At 45.2% G+C, this 14,240-nt stretch overlaps 1 protein-coding gene across 5 annotated transcripts in view; it reads right to left on the reverse strand.

Moving 5' to 3' along the window:
* XPOT (exportin for tRNA) overlaps nucleotides 1–14,240 on the reverse strand; it is a 1,180,573-nt gene that overhangs the window by 813,766 nt on the left and 352,567 nt on the right. For all 5 annotated transcript variants that reach the window (XM_069629779.1, XM_069629778.1, XM_069629776.1 and 2 more), the window contains one exon: nucleotides 2,010–2,194. In XM_069629779.1, the coding sequence (XP_069485880.1) occupies nucleotides 2,010–2,194 (185 nt within the window). The remainder of the gene's footprint in view (nucleotides 1–2,009; nucleotides 2,195–14,240) is intronic.

Below are 14,240 nucleotides of genomic sequence, written 5' to 3' on the forward strand. Positions count from 1 at the left end.
TAATTGTGAGCAGAAAACACCCAACGTCTTGCATGGGCTCCTCTGGCTCGACAAATGTGCTGATGGGCCTTTAAATCACCTTAACCCAAACCGGTCCACCACTTAATTGAGTACACGGTTGTACATAAAGCAAGTTTATTGTTCAATTTTCCATGGAGCACTTAGATGGTGTCGCAGGACCAAACTAACCCAAGTCTCAACAAACCACACCAGTTCACATCTTTTATACAGTTTTGCAACAGTTAAAACACTCCCAAATACTTTATGGCAATCCACCTGCCCCCCAAAACATGATTGGGCAAAGCCCTCTTCAAAGAAATCCCATCTTTTACCAATTCCTACGTTTTCATTGGGCAATTTTATCTTAATCATCTTCAGATCATATTCATAACACACTTTCTTATGATTCGTCCGTAGTGGGTCATGACAACACATGGTTAAACATTGGTATTGAAACATAGTTCATTACTAGCAACAACTGGCCTAAGCCGTTTAAACCCTAACTCTTGATTGCACATGGCTTGCATGAATATTCCCTGCGGTATGTGGAAGGATGGGTGAATGATTTCTTTGTTAGTGATGCCATCTCACTCCCCAGGTCACCGTTCCATTGAAACATTCCAATCTACAAAAACTCCCACTTCATTCCACAATTGAAACTCCTGAATAGCTTTAGGCACTGGCTTACCCCGCTTTTACTACTGACCAAAATAAATAACGAAACTCCTTTGGTCACTCTCTCAGGCAGCAGGAGATTACATCTACTATCTAAGAGACATATCAGACCATAAAAACACATGGCCACATTCTACAATTGTACTGACGCAAAGGTTTAAGTTACTCATTCACCTGCCTTCTGAAAAACTGGAAAGGTTAGTTTAAAAGTCAAAGTACAATTTTCAAAAGGGTCCCAACTACAGTGTTCCTGCATTAATTCCCCATGCATTTATAATGTTGTATATGTATGTTTTTACATTTGCTGGGTTGAAAATGTTTATTTTTTTGCGTGCATGCAAGCTAATATGTATCACTTTCTAGAATAACAGGAACACTAAAGTAAAATATCTCATCCATAATTAACTACATTATATTTGATACCTATGAAATTGCAACATGGCGACCTGCTCACGGCCACCCCTGTTTAGTCATACGGTGCATGCAACATGAACCCCTCGTAATCACGGGAACCTTTCCTGGCCACCCCAACAAGTGCCAGCCCACCAGTGGCAAGGATCTGCACCATTCAAACAGCCAGTGGTTGTCCAATCAGGAACTACTGGTGTCACATCCGCCCTAGTAGCAGATTTTCTGGCATCAGTGATGTGGCCTGGTTCCTAGGCCATACAGACACAGGCTCACTAGCCTGCAAAAGCAGAAGATTTACCAGCTAAGTGCATGACCTTATAAGGACTTACCAGACCTGGAAGGAAGAAGGCCAAAGTTCAATATGGCCAAAGAACAAGCAAAAATCTCATGACCAAGCATTTTAGGGAACTAGCCATGTTCAGTAGCCATACGCAGTAAACGCTTATGTGCACACCAAAAATACTGCATAAAATGGTCAAAAAAATAACTGCTGCCACCAGCTAGTCTTAAGGAACATATACAAGTAGGCAAAAATCCAATATGTAAAACGTTTGGGTGATACAAAAGTATCCCAATTGCACTGTACTGTGTACAATATAAAAATACAATAATTCAAAAGTGAAACAAAGTTTCCCAATACTGATAGAAGTATTAGTCAGTTTCCCCATAACAAAATGAGCAAGAGGGAAGTGAAGCGGAAGGCTTTACTTCACTGAAAAAAAAAATACCTATTGTGTATATTTTCCACCTTATTTTGAGAGAAGCAGCAATATGGCATTTGCTTGATTCAAACCACTAATACATATGGCGACAGAAAAATGAGGCATTTTGTTAAAACACAAATATGGGTGTACACATACAGAAATGTGGCCACAAATAGTCACACCATAATTTATTTTAACTTCAATTCTTTAGAATCATACCTGTCATTAGCTATGAGGGATAAATCTATCCAAGACACATAAGCACCGATCACTTCAAGGCACTGGCACGTCACCTCAGAATTTGTCTGCTGCGATGTCTGCAGTATTTGGTACCACGACTCCACCAGACTTGGAATGCACTGTTCTCTCATGGTGTCTTTTATTAAAGTATTCCTACGAGCTTCCTAAAAAATAAAGACGCAATTTAAAATAAAAAGGGTACTTTACATAAAATCTTTAGAACAATAACAGTAAATAAGTCGCTGAAAATGTTTTAACAGGTTAATGTTGGGAAACAGTAAATGGTCTTTGGCAACAGAAATATCCCAACTAGATCAGACACCTGCACATCTTGAGTGTTCCAGCTGGAGAACAAAAAAGTGATTTTCTGTAACTTTTTGGACGGTAACCTCATTGGAAATAACCAAACAGCTTCCAGATTCTCTGAACATTAGGGAATGGGCTCCTGTGGCTATCATGTGTCTCTTTTGAAACAGGCCAGTGTTGAGATGGATTTCCAAAATCAGCCCTGGTCGGAAGATTTTGGAAAGCCACCCCATTTATGGTAAACGGGGAAGACACAGAGGTTAGCCAAATCCCAATCAAGGTAAGGTAGCTGAGCACTCAAGTTTTAGTCTCAGGAAAAGTGTGAGTGGTCAAGGGCTACAATGAGCACACACAGAGCAACCCTAATATTTCAAGTTAGACAGCAAGTATATAGAAATTGTTATTTATTAAAAACCTTTAGTTTCAGAACAGGCATATAAAAATCACAGGTAAGCATTTTCACCGAAAATCTTATATAAGATATATACACATTCTACAATAGGAGAATAGAACTGCATATGAATCAAGTACCAGTGCAGCACAGGCACGTACTCGGATGCAAGGAAAAACAGGCAAACTCTTCAGGCCCAACACAAGGACAGCTTCCCTCAATCTTAAATACAACCATAAAATAGTTTGGGGCCTTGTGCCCAAAAGTCACCCCAAGTATAACTTCTTCTGGTAAGGTTATTCGGAAATGCAGTGAGCTGTAGTGGTGCTTTTAGAAAGTTTTCAAAAGCTAGATAAGTATTTAGTAAAGTTCAGGCAAGTACTCAACTCAATCCTATTCACCGGTGTAGGCCTAGAAAAGGATCCTTACCCCGGGCTCCATCACCAGCGGTCAGAGTGAGTTAGGGTCATGACCTTATGCCCAATGTTACCTTGTGAAGATTGGCGGACGGCGGGGGGCAGAAACAAGTATGTTAACGTACCCCCTCCCCCGACTCAGATTCTTCAAGATACCACTGCAGGTCTTCCGGAATCTGTTGGGGACACAATCTTCTGCGCTTGGTTCAGGCGAGGAAGGCACAGGGTTCACGGGTGCAGGAATCCGTTTCCTCAGGAATCCTGGAGTGTTCCAACAAAGGTCACCACGGTCAGGCAGTGACAGGCAGTTGTACAGCAGCAAATACAAAAGCAGCCTCAACACAGCTTGCCTTGAAGTGGAACAGCTAAACATGCAGGAGCAGTTGATTTGCAGCACAAGCTGAAGATCTGCAAAGTTCCAAGGCTCTACTCGGGACAACTATTGCTGTAGCGTGGTAGCCCAGGAGAGAGCTGGTCAGTCGACCAGTTGGTCCATGGACACTTCCGAAGGCTCAGCAGCTCCAGGGTCAAAGCACAAACTCACGTCTTTTGAATATCAGGCAGAGGAGCAGTGATTCGCCGGGCCAATCACTGGATTCGATGCTGGACAGCTGCCGGGGTTGTGCTTGGGTTGTAGGTGCGCTGACAGTCTTTGTTGTAGCCTTGGCCCCAACAGTTATCTGAATAACAGTTGCAGAGGTTAGGATTAATTCCAAACCTTCCAGCCATGACTTCTTTTGTTTTGCCCAAGTCACCCCGAGTCGGACGGGTATGCTCGGACGTGGGTCCCATGCTTGCTGGGCCTAGAGACCCAAGGTACTCCTCACTGATGAGCCCCAACAAGGGCGAAACATGTTTCGGGATGCTTGTAGTCTCGTGCATTAGGGATGTGACCAAGCAGTTCGAGCTGGACTGCCCCTTTCGAGGTGGGACCAAGCCCGATTTTCATATGGTCTTTCCCCTTTTGTAATGGCTTGGCAGGCGAAGAACGATTGTCTGGAGGGTTGCCCAGAGCAATGCCAGAGGTTAGGATTAATCCCAAACCTTCCAGCAATCATCTATTTTGTTTTGCGTCTGCTCTGGGCGCCCTGGTGCCGAGGTCACTTTTGGCTTCGGTTTTAGGTCTGGTCGGTTCCACGCTCTCGTGGGGCTGTTCTTGGCACTGGACAGCTGCACTACTCTTGCACAATGAAGTAAGGACCACCAAGTAGTCAACAATCTAAGAAGAACCCTAGGACAGGATGCAGGCGGGATACAGTGATGACCATCGCAATCATACGGCGGGTGGAGAACTTCTTAGCAGAAACAAAGAAGCTGGATCTGCAAGGGCCCTCTTCGTTCAGATAAGCTGCAACTACAGAGGGAGACCTCTTGTTACACTAGACAATGGTCTGCAGCGTCCCAAGTCCAAACTCCGAACAGCGACCAATGCAGTGAGGCAGCCAATGCACTGCGACGTAGCAGCACACAACTGTCACGGTCGGACTTAGCCTCCCATCTTGGACCCCCTTAATGCTGGAACCATGTAATTTGGCAGAGATTACATCTGTAGCATAAGCTGCTGATCCCCAGAGTTCTGGGCCTCAATGCGCAAGGGTAAAGTCTGCAGCACGGTAGCCCAAACTCTGAACTAGTCAGCAACTGGTTGATCATGGGCACTTCTGAGGGCTCTTCGCTGGACTTCGAGATGACGTCGAGGGTGATTGTTCCCACCACATCAAGGGTCCAAGCTTTGCAGGACTTCTGGAGATCACTAGCCAGACAGGGCTCTCGAGGGACAGCAGCAGAAGTTGGTTGTGAGGCCTTCTTCCAACGGGCCCCAGTCTCCTCACTCGTCAGCTGGACAGGATCCTTGGCTCCTTCAAGTTTCTTCCAGGATCTCTCTGGAACAGGTGCAGGGGTCCTCTTCTTATCCAAAAGACAGGTAAAAGTCGAAACTCCCACAAGCCAATCTAAGATCTGGCTCGCACACATTCCCCAGCAGTGGTCCAATCGTGACAATTGGTGGCACAGCTCATGCATACAATTCAGACATGCAAACCAGTTGGACCAGGCAGTCGCAACCCACTTCCCGGCAGCACACACACAAAGGCTCAGCTTTCCTGGGCACTAGAGGTCCATATAATGATGTTCCTGTTATCACAGGTCAGGAAAAAAGGGTTAGTGGCAAGATGGCCAAGGGACACACGAAACACCTTGTGGTACGGCCATGTTTGGCCACTAGCCACAGTAGGTAGCCAAACGTGGTAAACGCTGTAAGGTTCATTAAAAATGCACTAAAAAATAGCAAAGAGTAACTGCTGCCACCAGCTTGTCCCTGAGACACACCTAAAATAACCAAAACTCCTCTGAGAGTAAGTCTTTGGCAAAACAAAAAGTATGCACCATTGTACTGCATTGTAAGGTGCATTGTACAATGATAAAAGTAACCAAAAGTGCAAACAAAGTAACAAGACTAAGGGAAACAATGTTTCCCAGTACTGACAGTCTGAAGTACATGCCAGTTTCCTCATGACAAAATGAGCAAAAGCCAGTGTTGTGAAGCGAAAGGAAAGTGAAGCACTTTTTGCTGGACTTGTGGATTCTTTTTCCAGGTTCCTGAGTGAGTGGGAATTGATTCCCCCACTCACGCTCTCTTTCACTCTTTTTATGGGTGTCCTTTTTATGACTCTACATACATTCTTGGGGGAATTATACTTTACCTATACATTTTTGGGCATCTGCATTTTCTTGTTGCAGCACACAGCACTTTCTGTGCAGTGTTGCTAGGGTGCCCCTGTGGATCCCCTATTTGTGTGAACTACTGTCCCAAGGGTAGAAGGATACTTGTTATCCTTTCTACAATCCCACTTTGTGAGATAAGCACACCCTGAGTAGATGCATAGTGTCACCTTTCTCACTGCTCCTTTAACATTTCTGTCACAGTGACAAGCTTAATATTATGGCTGGTGGCAGTGGGTGTGATGATTGTAAAACCAGCCGTGATAATGCACAGAAGGATCACACCTCATCTAGAATGGTGGCTTCTTTCTTTTTTTGCCATTGTTGCTCTGCTTGCCCTTTTTTGGTCCTTCTGCCATCCTGGGAGGGCGGGAGGGAGGTCTTGGTTTAATTTTTGACTTCAGCGGGTACCCTTTGTGTAGCCCGCCGATGCTCCAGTGTCTGCAAAGACAGGAAACGAGGAAGGAGTCTGAAACTCTGCAGCCCTTTGTCTTCTGGCATGGTTGCCTGCAACCAGTCCTAAATGGGATGCATCTATGGTCGCTGGAAAAAGCTACAGCCGTCTTCTCTTCTTCCACATCGAATTCAGCTACTTTCAGGACAGACACCCTCCAAAGTTTGAATGTAGCATGAGTACTGATTGGCTGGGTTCCTAGATAAATGGCCTTTATCTGGAAGCTGAAGATAAGTCGACCACTGGAGCTGAATCCAATGAGGAAGAGGGAGAAGACGCATGTAGCCGATTCCAGAGACTGGAGATGCTGGCTGTGTAATCGCTGCCTGTGCGGACCTCTTCTTCCATGCGACCTGGGAGTCCCAAAGACAAGTCCGGCCCTTGTACTGGTGGGACTAATCAGTCTAAAGAAGACCTGCATTTCAAGCCATCCCATCATGAGCTGTGACCTTCCTGGGTTGCAAACGGCCAATACATTGGGACCTCCAGGCTGAGTGCAGCGCAACATCTTCCCAAGAACGAATCTCGCTAAAACTTCGGTGGACTCCTGTTGGACCTCTAGAAACAAGATTCGACTACTTGAAGTCCCCTCACCAGAGGGCTGGATCGAGATAGCGAGGTGAATCGATCAGACTGCAACTGTTCCACATTTGGTACCTTGAAAAGGGTGCCAAATCCACAAAGCCGTGAGAATCACTGAACAATCCTTTGCTGAGAGTCTTTTCTTTTGACTGCTGCTGCAAGTTTCCATCCAGTGTATTTTCTTTTGTCACCAAGACGAAGAATCCAGAGACCGGGTCCTGTGCTACTGCATCGTGAAAGCATCCATATGCAAGCTCTTCTTCACTGCTGAGGTACTGTGTGGCAGAGGGCAATACTTACCTAAAGTCTTGTGTCGCTCCTTTGAGGCTGAGTGGGTGATTTGTGTAGCTGGGAGTTGGCCCATACCATTTGCCCAGGCCTAACACTGGAACGCATCAATGGAGCCTTCTACGAAGTACCTGAACACTTTCTACTAACTCTAAAGTATGTACTTGTGGACGAGAAATCCTCAGGAACGCTACTTTCTTGCATATGTGCCTTATCCTGACATGCCTACTGTTGGCCACTGGACCACCAGTGTCCCCGTTCTGCCTCGGAAATCACTCATGTCTTAGAATAGGGAAGGACTCCTTAAGTATAAGGCCTCTGACTAGAAAATAGTCGACTCCTGCGCCCTCACGCACCATCACGGACACAACTGGCCCTGCCTTGCCCTATCCAGCCTGCACGTCCCTGCGGCACACCTCAGGTACTATCCTTCGGTTTACACGCCATCCTGACTACCGTCACTCTGTGGACATGAACAGCATTACTGATCTCGGAGCCAGGAGACTTGCCTGGTCAATTCACCCGTAATTTCTGTCACTCACACTTGTCCATATTGATGCTGAGCCTTATGGTCGCTTTCAGACCACATCTGAATTGTGTCGCGCCAAATAGCTACTCACCGGTGATCAGGCCGGTGCCTCTTGCCGCGCCTAGCCAGTTATATGCTAGTTCATATAGTTCATCTGTTGTTTGCACTACCTCTGCACGCTGTGAAATATGACTCTACCACGATATGTTATGATCTTTTCAGCATCAAAGTAAATACGGTAACCTGTCCCATCAATATATCCGGCTCAGGCCAACGTCACGGCATTGTCAGACCCTCTTCTTAGAGCAGGAGCTTTGGCTGCTCCCTCTCCCCTTTTGCACCCTAGCTACAACCTCGCATTTAGCCTTTGCCTACTGTGTTTGCTTCATTTGAACTGCCCTTTTGCACCTAGCAATAATTTCGATTTTAGCCTGTGCCTACCTGTGTTTGCTTCATTTGAACTGCCCTAACTACAACTTCGCATTTAGCCTGTGCCTACCTGTGTTTGCTTCATTTGAACTGCCCTTTTGCACCTAGCAACAATTTCGATTTTAGCTTGTGCCTACCTGTGTTTGCTTCATTTGAACTGCCCTTTTGCACCTAGCAACAATTTCGATTTTAGCCTGTGCCTACCTGTGTTTGCTTCATTTGAACTGCCCTAGCTACAACTTCGCATTTAGCCTGTGCCTACCTATGTTGGCTTTATTTGATCTGCCCTTTTGCACCCTAGCTACAATTTCGATTTTAGCCTGTGCCATCTGTAGCGGTATTACTGAAACTGCCCTTTCTGCACTATAACAGCAACTTCAATCTATAACCTCGGCTGTGCTTTAATTAAAATTGCCCGTCTCCGCACCACACCAGCTAGTTCAAATCTTGCCCCTGCCTATCCTACTGCGCCAACAACCAAACTACCCACGCTCTCCTCAATTCCAATTATGATCCATTGGCTCATACTCACCATGTTCCCTTTCTGTATCTTAAACAATAACACTCCATGTAGCAATAACAGCTACATACCATACAACAATGGACTAGCCAAACTAGGCTGCCCTAGGCACCACCCCATCCCCTGCCCCACACCCTTCCTCCCCTCCCTTCCACCTTTCTCACACACCCCCCACCAACAACTCTTCGCTAAAAGTAAGGCCACACCAGCCAACATCCTACCTAACAGTACCAACTCAACAAATGCCAACCATACTGCCTCCAACCTTCTCCTTCCCAACCTATTAGATCACTGTCCCACAACTTACCCCACCTTCCAAGACCGCAATAATAGACTTGGCGTTAGACTCCCCACCACTTCTAGCAAACTGCCTACCAAACCTATGACTAAAACTTCAACCACTAAGGATAGTGCCATGACCACTAACGCAACTGCTCTAAAAGGTGCACTACTCAATGTTAGATCTCTAGTAGCCCACCCCACCGAAATTGCTGACATTATCCTCTCAGGAGACCTCGACTTCCTTGCCACTACAGAAACTTGGTTACATGAAGCAGCAGGACCCTACCTCACTCTGGCCCTCCCCGACAACTACTCCATCCTCAGAGCAGACAGACCTAATGCTCGCGGAGGAGGTGTAGCTATCATTTTCAAATCCTCACTCGACTTCAGACACATCACCTCCCCCCCGCTAAAGTCCTGCGAGCACCTCACCTACAAAGTACAAACTACCCCCAAGAGCACCATTACTGTGCAACTAATATATAGACCCCCAGGCCCCACAGGATCCTTTGAGGAAGACATTACCACTCTCATAGCAGAGAACACCAAACCCCACTCCCAAAATATCATTTTAGGAGACTTCAACTTAGGATTTAATGACCCTAACGACTCTCCAGCTGCCTCCCTGGCCAACGCCTTATCCGAGCACGACTTCACTCAAGTCGTTACACTACCCACCCACCAGAAAGGTAGAACCATAGATTGGATTGCAGCCCACAACTGTAATATCACCTGCAAAGCCCCACAACCACTCGCATGGACTGACCACTCCCTCATATCATTTGAAATCAACCTAAATAATCCCAACCCCAAACAGAGCCCCTGTGCACCAGCCTGCCTGTCTAGAAACAAGCGCAATATCTCAGCAGAGACCCTCACACCTCTGATCCTCCCTTCGCTAAACACACTGCCTGCCACTGCCGACCTGAACCTTCTAGTCAACACCTACAATGATGCCCTCACCAGCGCCATTGATACTGTCGCTCCCCTAAAGGAACGCAAAGGTAAACCCATAGCCCACTTGAACCCTTGGTTCACACCAGAACTCAAATCCATAAGAAAAAAGAAAGCCAAGATGGAAGCCTTATGGAAATCCAACCCCACTGCAGAAAACAAATCTAATCTCAAAACCATCTCTTCCTTCTATAAGAAAGAGATAATCCGCACTAAAAAGGAAACCTACAATACTAGAATAAATAATGCCCAATCGTCGGTTAAAGAACTCTTCACCATCCTGAAGGAACTAGAAAACCCTAACCCTCCTACCGATACCTGCGTGAAGGACAAGCCTTGGTGCACCAGTATCCAAAATGCCCTCGCCAATAAAATTACTGGTCTCCAAAACAAAATTGAAACCAAAAGACAACAACTCGCCAACAGCAATGCCCTCACTCCTAGCGCACCCACCCCGACCCATAACACCTCTGGCTTCACTTTCAAACCGGTTACTATTCCTGAAATCCAAAAAATCATAGCATCCCTCAAACCTTCTAATTGTAAAGGGGACAGCTGCCCCGCCCAGATCATCAAAGATGCTGCACGAGACCTAGCCCCCTTCATCTCCAAACTAATAAACCTTTCATTCTCAACCAATTCTGTACCTAACAACCTGAAACAGTCCTGGGTTCTGCCCCTCTTAAAAAAACAATCTCTCGACCCGGCCATACCCACCAATTACAGACCCATCACTACGGTCCCTTTCCTGCTAAAAATCCTCGACAGAGTCGCCTACCTGCAAATCCAAGATTACCTGGAGACCAATCAACTGTTAGGCCTGCGTCAATCTGGCTTTCGTCCTCAACACGGAACAGAAACAGCCCTCGTTGACCTCAAAAGCCAGATTGATGGCATCAAGGACAACAACAAAGCAGCCATCCTACTCCTCCTAGACCTCTCAGCAGCCTTTGACCTGGTTGACCACAAAATACTCTGTAACCACCTTTCATCTGCTGCCCACTTCTCACACTCTGCTGTCACTTGGATACAATCTTTCCTAGCCAACAGAACCATGAGGGTTTTTTCATCTTTGGCTGCAGCAGACCCCATCCCCATCACATGCGGCGTCCCACAAGGGTCCTGCGTCTCCCCTACCCTCTACAATATCTTTACCAAACCCCTCTTTGACAAATTGGACCATCTGGGTGTCACCTACACTAACTACGCGGATGACACCCAGATACTCCTCACCATCACTGGCAACTACAACACTGACGCCACCAGGATCAACGAAATCTTCGCCATCATTCAGGCATGGATGGCCATACACGGCCTCTGCCTGAATGATGAGAAGACCGAGCTCCTCTTGGTCGGCTCCCCCAATAACCTACAGAAACTCAGCCCTGACTACTCCAAATTCATCATAGATGGCAACATCATTCCAGTTGTAAACCATGTGAAAACCCTAGGCTTCTACCTAGACGCCAATACCAACCTCTCCAAACAAGTTAATATGACCGCCTCAGCTACCGCCTACACGGGGAAATTAATTAGGGCTTGTAAACCCTTTCTATCTACAAACAGCTGCCTCATTCTGGCGAGGGCCCTCATACAATCTAAGCTCGATTATTGCAACAGCCTCTACCTTGGTGCCAACCAAGTTATAATCAAGAAACTTCAGATCCTCCAGAATAATGCGCTGAGAGCAGCTCTAAACATTCCCAGGAGAGAGCACATCTCACACATAAGACTAGCTTGTAAATGGTTATCTATCCAACAAAAAATCGACTTGAAAACCCTCTGCCTCACCTATAAAGCCCTAAATCACCTTGCCCCCCAGTACCTCACCAACAAATTCTCCCTCAAGCCTAACACAAGACTCACCAGATCATCCAATACTCTCTGCCTCACCGTGCCCAGATTCTCCGCCAAAAGAGCGGGGGGCTCAAGCTTTAGTGTCCTTGCCCCTCAACTCTGGAACACCTTGCCACTGAGTATTAAATTGACCAAATCCTTCCAACTGTTCAGAAGATCAGTCATTAGCTGGCTTCTAGAGAAGGAAATCCCCAGATAAATTAAGCTCAGTCCCACTTGCGTTTACTGTACATACCTTGAATAGATGATTGTCTTAGACCTGCACCAACTGTATATATTGTACATACCTTGAAATGCTCCTACTGCCTGCCTGTATACTCTATATTTGGCATCTTAACGCCACAATTGTATAACTGATTATTTACTGTAATTATGTAACCTATCCTTAAGCGCCCATTTACCCCTGGGTCTGGAGCGCTATACTAAATAAAACAAACAAACAAACAAAACTTTTTAACACTAGTTGCTATGCGTTAGTGCTGTAACTGATTAGCTCTGAAATAGAATAAGTACAAAGTGTTACAAAGTTCTTACATACCTGTGAATTGTTACTGCCATTCTGAAAAGTATACCAAGTTATTTACTTCCCTTTGACTTCTGTTCCACTATTCTAGAAAGTAACAGTTGCTATTATTCCTGAAACTGAATACGTTTAACAGTGTATTACCAGTAGGCTTTTACTCACCTTAATTAGCATACTGCTATTCTAAATGTGTAACACTAGATTTTGCTTACCTTGAACTGCTTACTTCCTTTTTGAAGTCTTCTAGAGTTCTTGCTTGCCTTAGAATTGTGTTCTACTATTCTGAAAAGAAACATTGGTATAACTATGTATTCCTGAAATAGAATAAGGGTAAGAGTTGATTACCAACATGGTTTTACTCACCTTGAATAGCCTACTGCCATTCTAAATGTGCAATACTGAGTTCTTACTTACCTTTGATGTGCATACTGACCTTTTTAAAAGTAATTCCTAAGTTATTGCTTACCTTTGAATTGTGTTCCACTATTCGAAAAAGTAATATGGGTGTAACTATATCATTCCTGAAAGAAGAATACGTTATATGTGTTGCAAAGTACTTACTTGTAACATTGTTACTTTAACTATATTAGTCCTGAAACAGAATTAGTAACATTGTTTACTACCAATTGGGTCTACCTACCTTGAATTACATACCGTCATTCTAAAAAGTCTACTAATGTGGTTTTACTCACCTTGAATAGCACACTGCCATTAAAAATGTTTAACACTGTTTTCTCACCTTGAACTGCAAACTGCTATTCTAAATACATGTTAGGGAGTTGTATAATTTGTATGCTTCATTCCCTCTCCCAGTGAGACCCCCAACACTTTTTTGCTGGACTTCTGGACCTTTTTCTTTAATCCTGAAAGCCCTTTCCCACTCATTCATTTCTTATGGACCCTCTGTGGTATAGAATCTGTTTTCCTCCATAACTTTTAAAGGCATCTGTATTTCACTAGCACCTTATGGGCAGTGTTGCTGGGGACTCTGAAGGTCCTCCTTTCAGATTATTTTCTTTATCCTATGGTAACTACAGTTCTTTAGTATCTCTATAAAAACGTTATAGTCTTATTGGCACAAACCACCTCATGTGGAGTGCGCCAAAGGGATACCTAGTATCCCCCTTCTCTCTGCTCCTGTACTTTTTAGTCACCTAGACAATCTCCTAGTTATGGCTCGAGTGGGTTCCTCTAATCAGGCGTTTCTTACACCCAAACCCCAGGCTCAGGGAAGGGTGAGAAGCTCCTACAGGACCTGGGAGAATTATCAACCAACAAAAGGAAGGACAATTCTCAGGGGTCGGTATCAAAGGATATAGTTTAAAGGGGCCCCAAGCTAAGGAGGGTATAGTGCCCTTAGCCCAATCCCTATTCTAATCCATACAATTCTAGGGCATACACCACCAGGGAATAGCCCTACAATGCATTCACAGACCCAGAGAGTTTTAGGTGCCCACTGCACTTCTTGCCTTGGCAGATGACCCCCCCACCACCCTCTGCCAATGACGTGCAGTCTCTCTGGGGTTCTTGTGGCCTTGCGATTCACTCCTAAAGTGCCAACCCACTATAGGGCTGCACTATTACAATAGGGACCTCCTGATGCTCTTACTTGGTGTCAAGGCAGTTATTTAACCACTCCCTGTTGAAGGTGCTACAACCACTAACCCTAGGGGGAAGGATAAAACACCCGACAAAAGAAGACAAACCTCTTTTAAAGTGGTAATGTAGTCAGGAAGACAAGGCTTAACTCTTCTTAGGTAGGGGTAGGTAGGCTGCCACAAACGTCCACACACATCTCTAGAAAATACACCATACTGAAAAAGATATACTTTAATGAAGTCACACATCTAAACAAGCAGTTGAAATAAATACTCTGGTAATAACACAGTATTGAAAAAGATACCAATCGTATTATAAATATCAGTAATGTCTATACAAGGATTCCTCTAACCACCAAT

Source organism: Ambystoma mexicanum, chromosome 12 (genome assembly GCF_040938575.1).
Source record: "Ambystoma mexicanum isolate Mex_15411 chromosome 12, UKY_AmexF1_1, whole genome shotgun sequence".
NCBI lineage: Eukaryota > Metazoa > Chordata > Amphibia > Caudata > Ambystomatidae > Ambystoma > Ambystoma mexicanum.